Source organism: Fistularia commersonii, chromosome 7 (genome assembly GCF_037954325.1).
Source record: "Fistularia commersonii isolate RoL2024-O1a breed Wild chromosome 7, RoL_Fcom_v1.0, whole genome shotgun sequence".
Classification (NCBI taxonomy): Eukaryota; Metazoa; Chordata; class Actinopteri; order Syngnathiformes; family Fistulariidae; genus Fistularia; species Fistularia commersonii.
The window spans coordinates 1,907,994-1,930,283 of NC_141290.1; the positions used below are offsets into that span (position 1 = coordinate 1,907,994).

The 22,290-nt window shown below is 42.9% G+C and overlaps 2 protein-coding genes across 2 annotated transcripts in view; one reads left to right on the top strand and one right to left on the bottom strand.

The window, feature by feature from the left end:
• Positions 1-7,575, bottom strand: part of LOC147232314 (uncharacterized) — a 319,202-nt gene extending 311,627 nt beyond the window's left edge. Inside the window, exons 1-2 of the mRNA XM_086148752.1 lie at positions 7,504-7,575; positions 6,422-6,470 (exon numbers count right to left, since the gene is read on the bottom strand). Coding sequence (XP_086004878.1) covers positions 6,422-6,470; positions 7,504-7,560 — 106 coding nt within the window. The 5' untranslated portion in view covers positions 7,561-7,575. The remainder of the gene's footprint in view (positions 1-6,421; positions 6,471-7,503) is intronic.
• A 3,762-nt stretch (positions 7,576-11,337) lies between these two features.
• Positions 11,338-22,290, top strand: part of cspg4 (chondroitin sulfate proteoglycan 4) — a 98,186-nt gene continuing 87,233 nt past the window's right edge. Inside the window, exon 1 of the mRNA XM_086149073.1 lies at positions 11,338-11,532. Coding sequence (XP_086005199.1) covers positions 11,448-11,532 — 85 coding nt within the window. The 5' untranslated portion in view covers positions 11,338-11,447. The remainder of the gene's footprint in view (positions 11,533-22,290) is intronic.

Here is a 22,290-nt window from a genome sequence, read left to right on the forward strand (position 1 = left end):
CACACAATGCACTGCATGTGTCAATAAACATTGGGGAACAAAAAGGCAGAAGAACTCACAAGTAACAGGAGGGTGCTTTTAATGACTAGGAAAATAAGCTCTAAGATTAGAACGTCGATTCGTTAAATCAGTTCTGAATGTGACTTTAGCTGTTGTTCCATCAAAGAGGCTGAGGAGTGATTTTAACTGGTTATAACCCCCCTTTTTTAAATCACTTTTTAAATCGCCAATAACCGAAAAAGGAAGTAACTTTCAACTCCCGGTTCATTTGCTGACTCTTCCCGAAAAAATGTAATTTCAGATTTCCTAATATCCTATATCAAACATATGTTGGGCGTTTAATCAATTATTTAAAGACAAGAGAACTAATTTGACAAAAAAAAAAAAAAAAAAAAAAAAAAAAACCTGAACTTTTATACTTTCTTTAAAAGTACATACCCTTAAAATCTACTGCATGATTGAAGAGGCCAGAAAGTTTGGAACCAAAAGCACAGGATTCAAGAAAGACATCAATAAGTCATCGGCATATAAATGAACAAAGTTTTCTATATTTTCAAACTTCGTACCGTGGTTACCCGGGCAGATTCAAATCCAAAACGCTTTCAAAATGGAGAGAAAGGGGGATCCTCGCGCCAAGCGCAGTTTGTGCAACGCGACTCGGTACTGCTTCGTTTTCAAGTCAGGACATCAGTAATTACTTTTCATTCACCAAAATGACTCCAGCCTCTGGACTTTGTGCAAACCGCTTGTTGCTGGTAAATGAGGCAAAGATTTACATAAGGCTTATGTTGAGTTTTGGTGTTCTGCAGCTCTGAACTGTTTTTTTTTTTTTTTTTGGGTCGTATTTGTCTTTCCAAACTCTTTTCCGCACATGAACCCAGGTCAGCGGGCAGAAAATCAGGCCTGGACAGAGACTTTTCTGTTTTTTGCACTTTCACACTTGCAACTCAAAGCAGGGGATTTTTTTCTTTTTTTCTCTTTTGGGGGATGAAATCCTTAAAGAAAGTTCCCGAATATTTCCCAGCTATTGAGCGCACCTCAATATCATTAATCAAATTAGTTTATTTCAAAAGGGGACAAAGCAATTTCATAAAACACATGAATAAAACATGAGTAAAAGAGCCAGAATTAGCCAAAGAGGCTAGTTTTCATCTGTAGTCCCATGGCCATGATGTCAAAAATGGCAATAAAATGGACAAAGACAAACATTGTTGGACACAACAGCAACACAAATATCACAAATAAAATATAATATTTACAAAATATACAGTGAGGGGTCAAATATAAGCCGCACCAGCGAGCTGGTCGCTAGCTTGGGCTTCTTCGAGCGCACTAAACTTGACAAAGTCGCCTTCTTTGGTGTCGGAGTTGAACGGTCTCAGAATTTCCCGATCATTTCATCGATTCGATGTGACGAGGATAAGCGTTTTAGCGGCGTGAAGTTTGTTAGCCCCCCCCTCACAAATAATCCGTAAATTAGCCTTATTGTTGTTAAGCCGTAATGTTCAACGCGTGTGAAAAAAGTCGTGGCTTATCGTCCGAAATTTACGGTACTTTTTATCATAACATAAAATGCCTCTTTTTGTTTTGATACTTGGTAGTGGTCTAATGCAGTGGTCCCAGACCGGTCCATGGATCAATTGGTACCGGGCCGCCCAAGAAATAATCAATTATTTCCATTGGATTTATCATCTGAGTCTGAACAATCTTTATTTTGAAAAATCTTTTGAGAAATGACTAGTATCTCGGTCACTTGGGCGCCAAAAAGTAACCCGCAAGCTAGCAAAATGAGTCAAAAACAGACGTCCGAGGGGAAAAGGCCCAGTGAAGAGACAGAAGAGCAGCCAACCACTTCCAAGAAAAAGAAAGATTTTAACAGACAATACCAGGAGTTCTACTTGAAATATGGATTTATCGTAACAGGTGATTCCCACAGACCGAGCCGCTCTGAATAATATATGGTATGCTATGTTGTTGGCGCGATGTTACAAGGAAGCTGCAAGTAAAGCTGCATAGGAGTACACAGTGGAGTCACGTTTGTTATTATAGTCCCAATATAAACAAAATACGTGTACCGACCCCAGTCGGTGATGGCGATAAAAAGGTATGCATACTATAATTTGTCACTTTAAAAAAAAAAATCAAACCCTGCAATATCTCAGCATAATTTGTCGTTGTTCTCTTTGACAAATTATTTACTTTTGTACTTTTGCACTGTATCTTAGAGTAACACTATTTCAATGCTCTGTGTGAGTGAATATTGACAAGATTGACAATAAAGTTGACTTTGAATCATTTCCGGACTATAAGCCGCTAAGACCTTAAAAAACACTTTTTAGCCTTGACTTTGAACAGACCTTAAAAGACCTTAAAACACTTTATAGTCTTGACTTTGAAAAGACCTTAAAAGACCTTAAAACACTTTATAGCCTTGACTTTGAACAGACCTTAAAACACTTTACAGCCTTGACTTTGACACTACAGTTTTATTTGTATTTCTTATTCCCCCTCCTTCCTACTATTATTTATTATTGGTATGTTTTACTTGAAACTCTGGCACAACAATTTCCTTTGTGATAAATGAATTTGTTCTTATTCTTATTCTTACTTTAACACTTTAACACTGCGATGCGGCTAATTTGTTTTTTTGGAGCGCGAACAAGTTTCACGCCGCCAAAACATTTAGCCTCTTCACATCTGACCCATGAAATTACCATGAAATTCTGAGACCGTTCGATCCCAACACCGAAGAAGACGACTTAAGATAAGATAAACTTTAATGATCCCCAGAGGGGAAATTCTTTTAACAGTTTTAATGCGCAGGAGGGAGATAAAGATAGCGACCAGCTGGAGTAGGACAAAGCAGGGATAGAAAACGGATGGGTGGATGGACTTTTCCTGCTATTTATTATTCAACTTTTGCATCAGCCATGTTACAGGCACTGTTTTCTAGATAAAAAAAAAGCATTTCCAGTACTTTATTTGATGTATGAATTTAATTACAAGTTAAAAAAAAGATGTTTATATGTAAATATCTCATGTTACACCTGTGGTTTATAGACAAGTGCAGCCTCTATATGCACACATTAATTATATTACTTTTTTTACCTGGTGCGACTTATATTCAGTCGAGAAAAAAAGTTCGGAAATCACATTTCCTTTTCTAAAAGGGGGCTCGCATGTCCTTCATTTAAAATATACCATACGCCAAATTGAGAGCAAGACATAAGCGGTTGATCCATTTTGTAAAATAATTAATCTGTGCTAAAAGTTTTCAAGCTATTCGAGTTATGAGGCCAAATGACGCAAAGAGCCCGACGCTGCAGAACAAAACTTCACAATCATCCGAAAACAGAACATAACTTATCGGCCATATTTGATTTGCTGATCATTCTACAATAATGGTGGTTGAAAGGTGGGGCGTCTAATTGTAATAATGTCTTTTGTGAAGGAAAGTATCTTTTTCATGGCAGATGTTTCGTGCATTCTCACTTCTTGTAGTTTGTACAAGAATGTAAACCATCAGGTGGGTTTGTGTTGAAGCGTTTTGGTGACGTGAATAGAAGAATTTCACTGATACGACTTTGCAAGACTAAGTTTATATGTACTGATGTGCTACATAAACAAAAGGCCGGGGTCCCCACAGATCCCTGCTTCTCACTGAGCTATGGATGTTTATATTTGGGACTTTGGAAGACAAATCGTGCATCGAACTGTTTCTGCCGATCCTGTTTCTCATTATATCTCTCCATGCGTCTGTTACATATTATCTACGGCAAAGGTTTAACAAGTTCCATCATGGGTCGATCCGTTGCTCACGACAAAGGATACATTTCTTCCACTAGTAGATTTCTGAGGACTCGGACGGTAATTAAAATTCAAGTCTTCAGGGAAAACGTGTCATGTGCTTTTAAGAAATGACCCATTCCGTCGCCCACCTGACTTGATAGACTTATTTTTTTTCCAGCAGCATGAAGGAGAGATGTAGGTTTTGTTTTTGGCTGAGTGGCGTGAGCACGGATGGATGTGGACGGCCTGATTAGCACCGCTGACGACAAGCTGTGGTTCAAACACACTGGTGTTTAAACATGTAGCCGCAGGCTTTAAGTTAATTACTTCCTTGAAATTTTATTAGAAAACCCAGCTTAGCCTTTTTGTCTGAATTGAACGAGCATACTTAAAGAACAAAATATGAAAAGGTGACTATTTTCATGGGATTTTGAGGTGCTGCGTATTAAGGTTTATACCACGCAAACAATTTTCCAGTCCTTCCGTTCATCAGCTAATTGAGTTGACAGAGTTGATTTTCATAAAATTTGTGTGAAAAACTTCCAGCTAATTCAAAGTAATGCTGAAAGGTAGCATCTGCTGACGTTACAACACAAGACATTGGTGTGATAAATCATATTTAGCGGTTTATTATCTGGAACTGTGAACCATTAGCGGTGTGGAACGGTTGGGAGTCAGAAATGTGTCGTGTGAGTCAAAACTGTCTTTTTCTGGGACTTATTCACTGGATGAAGACTTGTTTTTTGGCTGAGAAACTAAAAGGAAATAAAACGGAATCCTAAAACAACTGAATCCAATCAGGGAAGGGCTTCCGAAACTCTTCCAACTCCGGCCACATTAAGCTCCATCTTTAAACAAATACTAATAGATGAGCTGTCAGCAAAATGCAGAATACTCCATTCAGAATTGTCACAAAAAATGTGCTTTCAATAGATCACATGCGTCCATACACAATACAATTTAAATGAATCAAACTTGTCGCCTGAGTAAAAAGATTTTCATATCAACTAAATATTGACACTTTAGTATATTATACTTTAGTGGGATGTGTAAACAAGACATGTTTTGAATTTCAGACAATTGTGCGCTCCGTGGGTTGTACACACTCACCTCCACGAATCAGTTATTGATTAAAATCCCTCCCGTCCGAGCCAGAAATTAAATTGACGGTTCTCTCACATCACTCTACAACCTCTACTTCTGGGTCAATCAACATTTCACTCCCAGTTTTAGGCTTGTTAATCAAATCTAACATCTACATTTTGGGAATTGGGCAGCGATAGAGTCAGTGTTTGATTTATCATTTTACCAAAAGCTTTTTTTGGATGTCATCTTTTTTTTTTCCCCCACTCACATTTTAAGTTCAAGATACATTTTTGCAAAGAAAATAAACATCATCACAGATGCTGGAGAGTTTATTTAAACCTAATCTGAAAAAGTGCTCCCCACTCGCCTGCTAATCCTGGACCAAAGCAACTAAATACAAAATTCATTAAATATTTGACATTAGACGACAAATGGCTAACGTGAGTGTTAGTGTATGAAAACACTGCAATTATATGCCACTTTTCTCCCTCAAAGTGCTTCAATATGCACTCTTGAATTTGCTGCCTCGCTCACTGAGGACTATTGAAACCTCAAAAGGTGGTAAAGATAATCGCAGTTTTGCTATTTTTTTTTTTTTATTGGGGCTTACGGATTCCCTCACAGACAGAAAAGCAACAGAAAGAAAACGAATCAAAACCGAAAAGGAAAAGAAACAGGGTTGTCAAAAGATCACGGTAAGTTATGTGAAGTACAACCGTCTCACAATGGGGTCATTTAAATTCCTAAATGGAAGGTTATAAATATTATATATTGAAAACAGTAGCGTGCAAAGTATCAGAAAATGTAGAAAAAAAAAATATATATATAAAGACTCTTGAACAAAAGAAAACAATAAATACAATTGAGTGTGACAGAAGTGGATGTTTGTTGAATACATTGAATGGATCTAAACAACAGAACCATCATGATAATCACAGTCATTAACTAGTTCGTGTTTATGAAAGATGTTTACATTTAAACTACAACATACATATGCTTTTGTTTAGTAAATAAAATAAAATAAAACACCACACAGGGAATATTCAAAGCTGAGTTGTTTTTTAAACCCTCTGCCCAAGAAAAGACAGATTCATTCAAATTAAAATGAAAAGAAAATAAACAATGAACAAGATAAATACTGTGAAATATCAGGATGTGGATACTGGTAAAAAAAATAAAAAAATCAGACAACCCAAATGACAATTCATGCAGATTGCAGGGATTATAAAAATATATTTTTCAAACTTTATATTACAACTCTGCAATATTTATAAACTCTTGAGGACACTTTATCATCTCATTTCCACTACCCACATCAACAGTGCACCTGTTATTTCTATAACCATTCCCTGCACAAGGTATTTCATTACATAATTTTAAAATCTACAGCTTATAAAAACATTGTACATATTTTTTATTCATGTACATATTCTTTCTATTATTACTATTTGGACATTTTTACCGTGTAGTGCAGCAAACAACTGAATTACCCCTTGTATCTATTTTGTATTATCTTAAATATGAGGTATAATTTTGAAGTACTTACACCGACAGTGTGTCCCAGGACTTTGTACATGTCTCATGTTATTCTCGACCTTCGAATAGAATTAAAACACTTTTAATCATTTTTTATCGCTTTTTCCAAATCTTTTAATTAGCCTCGCCAGGTGTGCTCAAGCTAGCATGCTAGCGTTACCTCGGCAGGCTGGCGTCGAAATGCCCGGATGTTCTTTCGACGAGCGGCTCGGACAATAAAAAAAAAAACAAAAAAACATCGATATCGACGAAATAATCGTCCATCGACTTTTAATCGATATATTTGAGGATATGTGAGTATTTTCTGATAATTTCACAGCTGCGGCCGCCGTCAAAAGTTCCGTTGTGTTGTTAAGCTTTGAAAACAGGAAGTAGATTTCAGGCGCACTTGCCGAACATACGTAAAAAAAAAACAAAACAAGGGCGAAACAGCGACACCTAGTGGTCAGAATGTGTAACTGCACCATCTGGAAAAGTCATTTGTTGTGGATTTACTGCTTGTCTGCAACAGTTTGGAGAACAAAAAGCTAGTAAACAACGCTTAAAATAAATAAGTTAAACAGAAAACAGCAGGGTAGTATTTCAAAATGTTCAGTTCCCCTGTGTTTATGTGAGTGTTGTTGTTTTGTTTTTTTTTTAATCCCCTGCCATCCTGTATGGAAACAACAACGCCACGCTCCACTCCAGAGTTTTCTCACAGCTTCCCATCAAACTGTTTAGCTGCTGGCCTGCAACCTGCCAAGCACAACAACAGCGCAAGAGTGGGTATTATTCAAACAAGCAAGCCTTTATGCCAAGGTGGCTGGATCAGAACTGTTAGCTCAGTGGATGAAATGGCCTCGAAAAGCGATAAGTCTTGAGAAGTATGAATTTCAAAATGCGAAAACGGTTTCTCTCCGACAGCGGGATGCACGGAGACGCCACTGGGCTTCTTTGTTTGGATGCTGGTGTGTCATTACACCGCATTTTAAAACCCGTAAATCATGGTGATCATAAAAAAACAGAGAGAGCTGTGATTAGATGGCATTTGGTTTGAGCTCTCATTCCGACTGTAGGGAGAATTAAACCGGGTTTAAAGTAACATTGACGTACTTGCTGAGGTTTAATCAAGTCTGGAGCTTCGAGGGAACGACGGCGGTCCGGCCACATGACTGCAGCGACGGAGGGAAGTCTGAATCCGAGTTGTGAAAGCTGAGCTCCTCCCCCGCCCATATGACTCAAGAGGAGATATTTTTAGAGTCCCCTGCTAATGACTGAGACTAAAGTTTACAACAATCAGAAAGGAAAGGAGTTTCTGATCCAGACTTAATTTATGGAGGTGCGTGGCGGTGATACAGAGGAGTCGAATTGAAACGGGACGACGGAAGTCTTTTCGGTTTGATTCGATGTTACACTCGGTCGAGAGGCGGGGTTCAGCCTGGACGCCACTCGGTCACAGCATATAGACATAAAACCATTCACTCATTCATTCACGTCATCCACGCAACCATTCATTCACTCATTCATTCACATATGGTACATGCAACCATTCATTCATATATCATACATGCAACCATTCATTCACATGTCATACGTGCAACCATTCATTCATTCACATGTCATACATGCAACCATTCATTCACATGTCATACATGCAACCATTCATTCACATGTCATACATGCAACCATTCATTCAGTCACATATGGTACATGCAACCATTCATTCATATATCATACATGCAACCATTCATTCACATGTCATACGTGCAACCATTCATTCATTCACATGTCATACATGCAACCATTCATTCATTCACATGTCATACATGCAACCATTCATTCAGTCACATATGGTACATGCAACCATTCATTCATTCACATGTCATACATGCAACCATTCATTCATTCACATGTCATTCATGCAACCATTCATTCACATGTCATACATGCAACCATTCATTCACATGTCATACATGCATCAATTCATTCACATGTCATACGTGCAACCATTCATTCATTCACATGTCATATATGCAACCATTCATTCATTCACATGTCATACATGCAACCATTCATTGACATACCATACATGCAACCATTCACTCATTCACATGTCATTTATGCAACCATTCATTAACTCATTCATTCACATATGGTACATGCAATCATTCATTCATTCACATGTCATACATGCAACCATTCATTAGCTAATTCACTCAAATGTCATACATGCAACCATTCATTTACATGTCATACATGCAACCATTCATTCACTCATTCTTTCATTCAAATGTCATACATGCAACCATTCATTCATTCACATGTCATACATGCAGCATTAATCACTCTTTCATTCACATGTGATAATGTGACATAAAACCTTTCACTCACTCATTCATACATCATATAGTGACATGCAACCATTTATTCACTCATTCATTCACATGATATATAGTGATATACAACAATTCACTCACTCATTCACACATCATATAGAAACACTCACTCATTCATTCATCATATAGTGACATGCAACCATTAATTCACTCATTCATTCACTTGTGAAACAGGGACATACAATCCCTTACTCACTGATTCACATAAAGACATACAACTATTCAGTCAATCATTCATTCAGTCATTCATTCATTCACACGCCATATGAGGACGTACCGCTTAAATGACTTGACTTAATGTAATATTTAAATATGACATTTGCAAATTCAATACTGAACTGGAGATCCCGGCCTGCACGAGCCGGCTCCAGTTGATTTATATTTATTTTAACTTTTTTTCTGTTTCCAACAGAATCAGCACCACGTATGACACGATGCTTTGCTTCCAACACGGGACACCATCATGAAGACAAGCCGGTGAGGATATCCCTTTCTTAGCCTTTAGCATTCGGCGCAACATTTAGCGACGGGCCGCGGATGTGATTCAAAACGATCGCTAATACGAGGCCTGATTCGCTTTCCGCGGAAACGGTGGCACATCGGTAATCTTCGCGACATACGGCGTATTTTCATCATTTCATTTTCACGATACGCGTGTGGTTGCGCAGCGTCTCCCGATTTAGTTTTTTATTGTTCTCGAACCCCGGGTTCATCCGCGCGTGGCGGAGCCGGCGGGGATGTAGGGGCGCAAATATTTCACGCAGCCGACGGAAAATACAATAAGCGGCAGAGGAATAACCACGGCTGGTTTGTGCATGTTTAAAAAAATCCGGCGGGTGGATGTTTTATGAAGTATTTCACGCATCCAGCGTGATCTGGAGGATACGTGTAATGTTATTAGGCGAGAACGCTTTCATGTCGATGAACTTTATTTGAATAAGGATCGTCGTCGTTGCGAGATCGTCGTGGGATCTCTGGAATGAGAACAACTCGCTTCATCCGGTTGCATCATGCTAAATGCTAAATGCTAAGGGGGGTCATTACGTAAAGCGGCTCTCGCTTTCTGCCGAAGCCCACTCATCTCAGTGGGTGACTTCCCCTCCCGGGGATCCGGAGCTTCTCCGAGGAACCGAGGCTCGCAAGGAGCGTTCCTATCGGAGCCCCCGTGACAAGCCGAAATAATCGGGGAGGCCGTGGCGCTGGAAAAAGGTCGTCTGCAATAAACAGTGTCGGGTTTCGGGTGCCATGTGCTTCCTCTTTTTTTTCTCTCCTCAAAATGGCTTTCCTCTACATAGTCCGAAACATGAAGGAGGTTCATTGCTGTGAATGAGTGAGTGAATGGTTGCATGTCCTTGTATGACATGTGAATGAGAGGGTGAATCATTGCATGTCTCTAGAAAGCATATGAATGAGTGAGTGAATGGTTTCCTGTATTTACATATGGCATGAAAATAAGAAGGTGAATAGTTTGGTCTCCATATGATGCGTGAATGAGAGGGTGAACGGCTGTCCCTCTATGACATGTGAATGACTGAGTGAATGGTTGCATGTCTTTATATAGCAGGTGAATGAGTGAGTGGATGGTTGCATGTCCGCGTATGGCATGTGAATGAGAGGGTGAATAATTGTCCCTATGTGGTATGTGAATGACTGAGTGAATGGCTGTGTGTCCCCATATGATGCGTGAATGAGAGGATGAATTGTTGCATGTCTCTTGAAAGCATGTGAATGAGTGAGTGAGTGAATGGTTTCCTGTCTATATGGCATGTAAATGAGAGGGTGAATAGTTGTGTGTCTCCATATGATGCGTGAATTAGAGGGTGAATGGTTGCATGTCCTCGTATGGCATGTAAATGAGCGGGTGAATAATTGTCCCTATGTGGTATGTGAATGACTGAGTGAATGGCTGTGTGTCCCCATACGATGCGTGAATGAGAGGATGAATTGTATGTCTCTATATGATGTGTGAATGAGGGGGTGAAAGGTTGTCCCTCTATGATGTGTGAATGACTGGTCGCATGTCTTTATATAGTAAGTGAATGAGTGAATGAATGGTTGACATGTGACCCTGTGATTGACAGGAAGTTGTAACTCCAACCCAATACACCCCGAGTAGCATCACCGCTAAACCGCTACCCCAGAAGAGACAGCATGCTCGAGATTTGTCCGATTTGTCAAAGTAAAGAAGACGGAACCGGACACCGATTAAGCGATAAAGGCCATAAAGATGCGTCACCGGGAAAGAGCCAGGCAAAACACATTTCCCTTTAATTAACAGAAAAAGTACGCAGAGAGCGTCCGCCTTCCCCGAAGGCCGAGCGAGGACGGCGGCGTGCAGGATTGTTGCTCTCCAGTGCTTGGACGGGACGTTTTCTTGCAGATGTGGAAGGGAAGCAGAAGGAGGGAGAGATTCTCCGGTGTGTGTGTGTGTGTGTGTGTGTGTGTGTGTCAGGGGTTGGGGAGGTTGGAGAAGAAGGCGTGCCTCCAGCCGCCCCTCCCCGCGGGCCCTGCCCCCTTTTCCTCGCGGTAGGAGTATCCTGTAACGTGGGTCCCAAAAACTCATTCAGTCCCCCCCCTTTGAATGGAGCGTCTGTAAACGCCAGAGTGAGAGAAGGACTTAACTTGCGAGCGAGCGTTTCAAAAAGGAAAAAAAAAAAAAAAATGAGAGCCCTGCGTCGTGTCCTGGCGGGCGCCTTCCTGACCCTGACCCTGACCCTGCTCCGCGGGCCCGGCGTCGCGCTCGGAGGTGAGTACCATCTTAAAAAAAAACGCCCTTCTTCCACGTCTTCATAGATGCGCGTCTGAGTTTTTTTTTGTTTTTTTTTTTAACGTTAGAGAGAGAGAGAGAGAGAGAGAGAGAAAAAAAAAAGCGGCGAGTCGAGAGTTTCTAAATAAACGGCGGGTTTTATTTTCCGTGCTGTCATACATAGCGAAGTGGTGAAGCCTCCTGTTCCAGAGGAGAAGATCCAGCAGCTTCACTGTCACATCTCCTGTCTGATTTTCCATCTCTCTTTATCGATATCATCGATTTCTCCACGTGCTTTCCGTCCTGAGACATATTTACCTGAAGAATCCAAACCCCCGACCCTCTCCTCGATGCTAAAAGTCTAGGTGAGGTGAGGACCTTCTGCAGGGGCTCCAGATGAATCGCTCTTTCAGCCGGGAGGCTGCACAATGGCCCCATAGTGCGCGACCGGCACTTCCTCCCTCGCTGTACGGCGAGGCCTCCCCTTCGCCCCGACCGCCGGTGCGTTCTGAGCGGCGAGTCAAAAACGGGTAACCCCTCAGCTCGCGCCCGGTGAGTCCATTTGGAGCAGCCGTCCGGCCCCCGTTATACTGAACCTCTGGAAAAGAGATGCGTAAGCGAAGCCGAGTGCTGACTCTGTGACCCCCCTACGCCGTCGACGTTACAAGAAGTGGCGAGGTAGAGGGGGGTTGGGGGGTGGGGGTCGGGCGAACGTCCTAGGATCCGATCATTCCCGTTGTTGAACGAGACGCTGAACCCCTAACGGCTCCCCTGGCGCCGTCAGATGGTTGCCGACTGCTCATGGTTCATCCATGATGGGTTACATCCAGAGATGAATTATTAATTTAATTAATTTATAATTTAAATTTAATAATTGAGTTAATAGATTAATAATTCAAAAATATTAATTTCAAGAAAAAATAATTTCATATTTTTTTTTAACTCATAAAGTATAATAAAAATTTAAATGAATAAGTATTTAGCAAATTAGCCGCTTCGGCTAAACAAGCCATTTCTCATGGAATTATTCATTCATTCGTCCATTATTAGGACGGTTTATCCTTGTCCAAGTCATTCATTCATTCACATGTCACAAATAAACTCACTCTTCACTCTTTTGTTCACACTTCATGTAAAGACACACAACCATTCATTCATTCATACCTTATATAGACCATCCACTCTCTCATTCACACGTCCAGACGTGCAAGTATTCACATAATAATTCACGTCTTCCCGACAACCGTTTGGCCAATCAAGGCAATCAACTTGTTTTTGGACGATGCCGGGCAACCGCAGAAAGCGGGAGAACACGCAAAGCCTGCTCGGAAATCAAACCACGGACCTTCTCGCGGCGAGGCGGGAGCGCTAACCGCCGCGCCCACTTCCTTCATCTAATCACGTCGCGGCTCAGTCCTTCCCGGCTCTGCGTGAACAGCATTCATCCGCCGGCCCCTCGGAGCCGGTGCTAATATTGACCAGATGTACGCGGTGGTTGATTAGATCCCGTCCCGGCCGCCTGCCTGGAGCTGCTTCGGCGGCGGGGGGAAGGGATCGGTGACGCTCAGCTAGCGGCTACCTGAGGGCAGAGCAGACGGCTTCGCTTCCTCGCTGTGTTTACATCTTCAAATGTCACGGGCCACGCGCCACATGACGTCCAGATGCCGGAGCGAGCCCAGAGTCGGTTGCCTTTTTTTTTTAAAGGAGCCGCGACAGCCTAGCGCACTTCATTAGCGCACTTCGGCTAAGTTGTTAAGGAAGTTGCTAAGGAAGAAATTCGAGTTTTCAAATGGTCACGTTTTGTAGAGTTGTAACCCGCCGTTTTCTCAAACTGCCTGGCTTCGATGAGGTACCCTAGGGTAAGATTATTTTTGCAGTCGTCGCTCGGTTGGGGCTCTGTTTAGCTTTGAGCTGACATCCGACCCCGTTCTCACCCGTGACTCCTCCAGACGGAGACGGCGCTAGCAGGAGGCGGCGGCCATTTTCCATTTTTTTTTTTGTCACAGGAAAAGATGCACTTTGTCACGTCGCTATCTGGAATTGGACATGACGTGTGTCCCCGGGTTCAGGATCTTGAAGAACAACTCCCGCGGCTTTGGTTTTTGTCCGTGGCCATTAAAGCTGTCCGCTAACCGCCGCCGTAACAAGGTTTCGGGAAAAAATTGACAGGGTTGTTATTTCCCGGGCCGAACTTAGCGCACGTTACCGAAATGTTGTTTGGTCGCCCCGGTGACGGTTTGTTTCCCTTTTTTTTTTCTGTCCACCGATGTGCGCAAAGTCGGAAACCTTCCTCCACCGCTACTTCCTTATGCTTAGCCACTGGAATGGTCTGGTTGTCCATGGCAACCGCGTCGTAAACATTTGCTGACATGCTATCCGAGGCTCCGCAGGACACTCGTTTGTTGCGGTTCAAGCTACCGTTGCTCATCATGCTGCGAAAAACCAATCGGGAAACAGTCTCATAACGGTATCACAACATTGCTAAGTTAAGACGCTCGTAGTGACTAGCTTAGATGCTTTATAATCAAACACGACGGCGAATCCCCGCCCCCGATACAGTGTCACTATGGCAACCCAAAAAAACAAATACGGAATTAGCCCGGACAGGCTACGTCCACTAGTTCTATCGGGAGTTACGGGCAGGATGCCTTAGCAATGCTAACCCCGCACTGAAGATTGATAAGTGCGATGTTAGCATTGGGAAATTGCCAAGATTACCGCCCTGCTAGTTCGGAGTGACCCCATCTACCACGGATTGGTAGTTTAAACACCAATCAGTGGCGGGGAAGGGTAACAATGTGGAATTTCAAGTACGTCCAAACAAGAAAATCAAGAGTGTCTATAAATCAGACGGAAAAATAAAGGAGTCCCTTTACCGCTCTCTGAGGAAATCACTGCACGTAAATGGAAAGAATTAGTATCCGGAACATATGTGATGTTCGGCTTCGCAGTAAACGCTGGCTGAGGAGAAATGTTTTCGGTATGAAGGGCTGCTAAAAGATGGAGGGCAGCCTTTGAGGTGGAGTCCACACACTGGCAACCTTGTCCTTCTCCCAGGGAGTGGTATGACTGGGTGAAATAAGCGTGACTTCCAAAATTACATGGCCGCAGCAGAGAAGCATAACCACTTTAGATAAATTAAAATCGGTCTCTTAGCGCGGGTGAATGAACTCAAGGGGCAGTGGCGGTTAGCGCTTCCGTCTCACAGCAAGAAGGTACCCGGTTCAATTCCTTTCTATGGGGTCGTCTGCAGAGTTTCCACCCTGAAGACAGTCCCAAAAAATCCAAGAGTTCCACCGGAACTGTGTGATGCATTTATGGGTGAATGGTGTGACTTAGCCGAAAGGCTAACTTGGCCTTCCTCGAAGGGCTAACTGGCTAACTTGATCTTCCTCGAAGGGCTAACTGCACCTCTTGAATGTTCATGATGACTCATGAACTCGATTGTCCGTCAGTGAACTCTGTGGCGGCTAACTATAGTTAGCCAAAGGGCGAACTTGGCCTTCCTGGAAGGGATAACTGTAGGTAGCCGAAGGGCTAACTTGGCCTCCTTCGAAGGGCTAACTATAGTTAGCCAAAGGGCTAACTTCGCCTTCCTCGAAGGGCTAACTGTAGTTAGCCAAAGGGCTAACTGTAGTTAGCCAAAGGGCTAACTTGGCCTCCCTCGAAGGGCTAACTGGCTAACTCGGCCTTCCTCGAAGGGCTAACTGTAGTTAGCCAAAGGGCTAACTTGGCCTTCCTCGAAGGGCTAACTGCAGCTCATGAAGGCTCATGATGACTCATGAGCTTGATTTGTCCCAAGGTGAACTCTCTGGCGGCTAACTGTGGTTAACCTGCTGTTTTTTCAATCCCGTTAGCTGCTGGTAGCATTTTTTTGTTTGACCCACGGCAACGGGGGCGGACAGCGCATCCGGCCGGGGGGATTACAGGGTCCGTCCCGTAAGAACGAAACGGCGACGGCGTGATTCCTGTCAAAGCGCCCTTGAAAAGGACACCGGGCTGCTGCTGCTGCTCAGTAAGTCGATGTAGCTTTTTGTGAAAACGGCGTGAAAGCAACTTTTCGGCCGTGCCCTTCGGTTTAGAATAGAAACAAAACGTTTTGCGCGTCTGAGAAGGTCCTCATTTCAGGAAGTAAACCTGGATTACCAGCAGCCTCTTGACCGTCACGGAAGTCCAAACCTCGAGGGAGTCCCTGGTTCGATTCCGACAGGGAAGGCTTTCTGTTTGGAGTCTACATATTCTCCCCATATCTGCTTGGCCTTCCTCGAGTTCTCCAACTTCCTCCCACGGTCCAAAAATGCAGAAGATTCACCGAAGAACTTAAATTGCCCATTACGGAATGAACGTTTGGATGTCTGAAATTGACATGTCAGACAGCGAATAAGTGATTGAAACTGCTAAGAAAGACCAGGTTCGGTTTAAAGTCCGATGTTAAAACAGGTTTTTTTTTTCCTCCCCAAATAATTACGTGTTTAACCATTCATCACACGAGTTGCAGTATTCAGGGTTCCCCGGTGGGCACTTTCAACCCCGTTTGGATATATCTTAAAAAAGCCCGTCTGCCTGCTAATGTTTCTCCTCCCATGCGGCTTTTGGGGAATGCCGACATGTTAATTACCGGCAGAGAAGACGGTCGACGTATGAGAATAAATCAGCGTAGGCAATAAATCAGAATTATCATTTCAAGCTGGGAAAAATGGAAAAAGCCATCAAGTTGAGTTGTGTGCGACAAAAATTCCGCCTACTTTCTGGGGGGCCAATTTCTCACAGACGTGAAATGACGACCGTTAAATATGTATATAAATGCCTCGGCGACACCTTGGAAACAATGAGAAAGAATCAATGAGTCCTTTCATAGATTCGCCGGGTTCAACGGGTGCTACGCATAATGGCGGCGTCCGATAATCTAAAATTAACCGCTAGCTGTAGTCGTGTGTTGTCAATCCAGGTATTGCTGGGGGCTAAACCGGCATCTTTTATCATCTTTAGCCTCATTTGTACTCGTGCTACGTCACTGCCCGCGGACTTCATGTGCCTGCTTAGCATTGTCGTGGCTGTTAAGCAATACATCCACTCGAGGGCGGTGCAGAGTTCAGCTTCAAGTTCTGTTTCAGACAACAGAAAATGACCTTAGCGGAGGTGGTGTAGTCGTCGGCGGCGGTCTGCGCGGGTATTAAACACATGGGGACCGAGAATTCTTTTCCCCGATCGCGCCGGCGGCACGTTTCTTCCTGTTCCGTGTTCCTTTGGCAAGTCGCACCCGAGCATACCGTGCAAAACCACCCTTGTATGACTTGCACTGATCTGGACCGCACTCTTTAAAATGAATCACGGAATGATTGACATGAGCTAGCGCAGGTGCTAGCGTAGCGTGGGCGTCCTTCTTCCTCGACCGGTCGGGGTCAAAAGAGGGCGAGTGAGCAAGAAGGACAAGGAGATGGAAAGCAAGAGTGTGAAAGAGACAGAGCGCTAATATAACAGTAGCACAAACAGTTCCATGCTAATAGTCGCTTTTGGGGCTAACCTAACTTAAAATACAACACACACATATGAATTTGGCAAAAGCAGCATGTATGTCTGCGTACACAAAGTTGTTTAAAAGTCCAACAAGGATCAGAGACCGCTGACAATCAGTGCGAATCCCTCGCCTCGAGGACTCCCCGCTTCCTCGGCAGTGCCGAGTGATGATCTTTCCCAGTGATTATCTTTCCCACATTTCTCTCTTTGAGGTTGCCGGCTGTCGACGGCCAGCTTGCTGGGATTATATTCCAGGGGATCCGCTTGAAAGCCTGCGGACGGCCCACACGCAGACCTCATTTATCGCCGGGCGCGTAAACAAAGGAGGTTCTGTGCATAAACACCGGCCTCGATCCCCGTCCCGAGGTGGAGGGTCGAAGGCCGGCGGGTTTTTGTGTTGTTCTAACCCCTATCATGTCAACTGTAGTTAGAAGGGCTAGCCGAATGTAGCTAGCCGAATGGCTAACTTGACCTTCCTTGAAGGGCTAACTGCAGCTCATGAAGAATCATGATGACTCGTGAGCTTGATTTGTCCCAAGGTGAACTCTCTGGCGGCTAACCGTAGTTAGCTGAAGGGCTAACTTGGCCTACCTCAAAGAACAAATTTTGGGTAGCCGAAGGGCTAACTTCGCCTTCCTCGAAGGGCTAACTGTAGTTAGCCAAAGGGCTAACTTGGCCTTCCTCGAAGGGATAACTGTAGTTAGCCAAAGGGCTAACTTGGCCTTCCTCGAAGGGCTAACTGCAGCTCATGAAGGCCCATGATGACTCATGATTTTGATTTGCCCCAAGGTGAACTCTGTGGGGGCTAACTGTAGTTAGCCGAAGGGCTAACTTGGCCCTCCTTGAAGGGCTAACTTGACCTTCCTCGAAGGGCTAACTGCAGCTCATGAAGAATCATGATGACTCGTGAGCTTGATTTGTCCCAAAGTGAACTCTCTGGCGGCAAACCGTAGTTAGCTGAAGGGCTAACTTGGCCTACCTCAAAGAACAAATTTTAAGTAGCCGAAGGGCTAACTTGGCCTTCCTCGAAGGGCTAACTGTAGTTAGCCAAAGGGCTAACTTGGCCTACCTCAAAAACAAATTTTGGGTTGTCGAAGGGCTAACTTGGCCTTCCTCGAAGGGCTAACTGTAGTTAGCCAAAGGGCTAACTCGGCCTCCCTCGAAGGGCTAACTGGCTAATTTGGCCTTCCTTGAAGGGCTAACTGCAGTTATTTGCGGTGACAGTTTGGCGACGGACGATTTCCAACCCGAGTCTGCGAGCGCCGATTTGGGATTTAGGACCGTTGATAAACGGTCTGCTTGTCGCCGCGCGATTGCAAGGTCACGGCGGCAGCGTTTGGCTGCCTTCGCCTCCGCATAGGAGGGGGTAAATCACCCGGAATTACCCCCGGGGTCCGCCGACGCCACGCCAAAAAAGGGGGCGGGATGTTCGGGTCGAACCCTTTTTTTTTTTTCTTCGCTTCGGGGTCCGATCCTTGCAAATATTTCTCTTCCGCCATCACGGGACGCGAGCCCGACCCGTCCCAGATACCGATCTGGTTCCGTCGAAAACAAGCGTCTCCCTCGTATCAAAGTATTCCAATTATAGAGCGTCTTGTGTCAGTTGCGTAAGCGTTGCAGGGGACAGTGAGTCACGCTCCAGTAGTTCTTTCTTAAAAGCAAAAGCCGTCCTAGAATTAAGGATTTTGTCAGCAGAAGGCTTTGAGCTGTGAAATTTGGCTCCGTTTTTTTTTTTTTATCTCGCTAATGATGCGGGCTTATATTCCCTTTTTTTTTTTTTTTTTTAATTCAGCCGGATAGTTTGCACTGTGTGAACCCGAGCATGCGTTTTTCCCCCCGGAAGCGCCGATAGGCCACGTTTCTTATCGTCTCCTCGAGATTGTTTTTTTTTTTTTTTTTTTTTTTTTTCCGCTGTATTTATCGGCATAATTCTGCGATTCCGTCGGCATAAAATAACTTTTTTTTTTGTTTTTTACCGTCATTTCCGAACTATAAGCCGCCCCCTTTTTTCACTCTGCGGTTTAAGCAACGATGCAGCTAATTTATGTTTGTTTTTTTTTTTTTGGGCCGACCGGCTTTAGCCTCGTCACATCGGACCAATGAAATGAGCGAAAAATTCTGAAGCCGATAATTCCGACGCCGAAGAACATGACTTTAGCGGTTTTAGGGGATATAAAATGGACTTTTCATTGTGTTACTTATTATTCATCTTTTTCATCAGTTGTGTTACAGGCACTTTTTGGAAAAAAAAAACAGTACGTATTTTATGGATGTTACCGGTATGTATTTAATTAAAAGTAAAAAAAAAAAGGTTTCTGTGCAAATATCTCATGTTACAACACGGAGACCTGCAGCTTATAGACGAGTGCATCCTATGTATGCACAGGTTTATTCATTTTTATTTATATTCTATTAATATTTATTTACAGACACATGTGGCCTAAATATGTACACATATATTTATATAATTATATTTATATGTTATTATTTTTTTTTATATTTTATTTAGACAGGTGCTGTCTAAGTATGTACACATATATTTAATTTATTCTATCTATATTTTATTAATAAGTTTTATTTATATTTTATTCATATTTATTTATAGACAAGTGCTGCCTAAGTATGTACAAATATATCAATTTACTTTTATTTATATAGCATCAATTATTTTTATCTATATTTTATTTAAATTAATTTATAGACAAATGTGGCCTAAATATGCACACATATATTTATTTATTTTTATTTATATATTATTGTTTTTTTTTTAAATATTTTATTTATATTTATTTATTGACAAGTGTGGCCTATATATGTACACATATATTTAATTTGTCATTTTCAGCCGGTGAGACTTGTATAGTTCTTATATAGCTTTTGTAGCTTATATAGCTTACATAGCTCACATAGCATATATAGCTCATATAGCTTATATAGCTCACATAGCTTATATAGCTCATATAGATTATATAGCTTACATAGCTTACATAGCTTATATAGCTCATATAGCTTATATAGCTTACATAGCTTACATAGCTTATATAGCTCACATAGCTTATATAGCTCATATAACTTATATAGCTTACATGGCTTACATAGCTTATATAGCTCACATAGCTCATATAGCTCATATAGCTTATATAGCTTACATAGCTTACATAGCTTATATAGCTTATATAGCTCAATAGTTTGGGAATTACGGGAGTTGCGTGTCTTTGTATGATGTGTGAATGAGTGAATGAATGGTTGTTGATTCTATAGCGGCGTTGTGATTGACTAGCGACCAATCGGATTGGCTCCCCTGCACGACCTTGAATGCAGGACTAGCTGAACAGATAATGAAAGAATGAACTTAGCCGCTAAAACATTAGCGGTCCGTCAACAAGACGTGGACTTGTTTGCTTTTAAATGTTAAGATAAACACGATGAAGTCCAAGAAAGAAAGGTAAAAAGCTGGAAAGGACGTCCGCCCACCGCTGTGGATGTAGCATGCTAATGAGCATCAGGCTACCTGTGGGAAGCTAATGAAACCGGGACGCGCGCCGGCACATCTCGCCGCACTTTACGGCCCGGGTTTCGCAGGCGGAACGGAGCGTGTTTATTTTCGATAAGGGATTTTCGGGGGGTTCGGCGGCCAAAAACGGAAAAAAAAAAAAAGAAAAAAAAAAACTCAAGAGAAAATTCTCCTCACAGAACCGCCAAGCGTTCAATAAGCGGGAATTATGCATGACCAGATGTTTCGATACGAGCAGCCTCCGCGGAGTCGGCGGGGTTTTATGTTGTTTATTTGTTTGTTTTTTTATTAGAATACCAGAATGGGATTTTGGGGTGGGGGATTTAATAAAGAGGATTTGCCATCATTTCCTTATCTAGAAGGAAATAGGATAAATCACGGAAATGAAACATCCCCGTACCCCAAAGGTGCGTCGCCCGAGATCTCCGTCTTTATCACGCACGCTGTCCGAACTCTGATTCAATTAGTCCTTTTTTTAAATTGACATCATCATATGATTCTAATCCATATATAATCAGATCTGGGAACAATGGACGCTTTTTCAAACACTTGTGGAGCTCACATGTCCTGATCACAGGAATCACACTGTCGCGGCCGAAGGGGGTTTGGAGGCGGAGGCGGGGCCGTCGGGACGACATGAAACCGGCCGTGACTCATGGGAAACCAGTCTGGCGTTCACGCCGTTCATCTTGGACGTCTCGGATTTCCACTCCCGGCATCTGGCGGCGTCTGGGTTTCGGCTCGCGGCTTTCGTCGAATCGTCCCCCGGCGTCTCTTACCTAATATAGACTGGGAGAGAGAGACGTCCAACAGAAGCCAAGTTCTGAGGAATGTACGGCCTTCCAGGCGAGGTTGTTCTTGGGGAGCGACAAATTAGCGTTTTTGGCTTGTTTTTGGAGACGCTCATGCAGCCGTTCACCCGATCATTGCGCCGTCATGTACCGTAATTTCCGATGTACCGATGAAATGACCGATGGGACGACCGGGAAACTCCGATGCCGAAGAAAACGACTTTGACGGTTTTAGCGCGTAAAAGGAAACCCAAGCTAGCGATCGGCTAGCCGGTGCGGCTAATATTTGGGTGCGCTCAGTAATTAGCGAATATTAGCGGTATACGTACAACCATTCACTCATTCATTCACGTCTAATAGAGACACAACAAGTAACTCTTCCATTCGCAGGTCATACAAAAACAAACCATTCACACATTCATTTGTTTGTTTGTTTGTTCATTCGTTCGTTGGTTTGTTCGTTCATTCATTCATTTGTCCGTTCATTCATTTGTTCATTCATTCGTTCGTTCATTCATTCATTCATTCATTCGCTCGTTTGTTCATCCGTTCAATCATTTGTTCGTTCATTCATTCATTCATTTATTCAGTCATTTATTTGTTCATTCGTTCATTCATTAATTTATTTGTTCGTTCATTCATTCACATGCCAGATAGAGACAAACAATTCACTCTTTCACTCAAACTGAGACGTACAACTGTTCACTCTTTCGTCATATTTGCACATTTATTCACTCTCTCATTCCCCCGTCACAGAAACCTGCTGCACAACTATAGAAACACAATCGACCATTCGCTCATCCATTCATTCAGACGCACAACCGTGCAATTTAGGGTCCAGAAACGCACAACCGTCCACCCTCTCGCACCGAGATGTACAAATATTCACTCTTTCATTCGAACCGTCACACGGAGACACTCATCCACGCGTCTTCC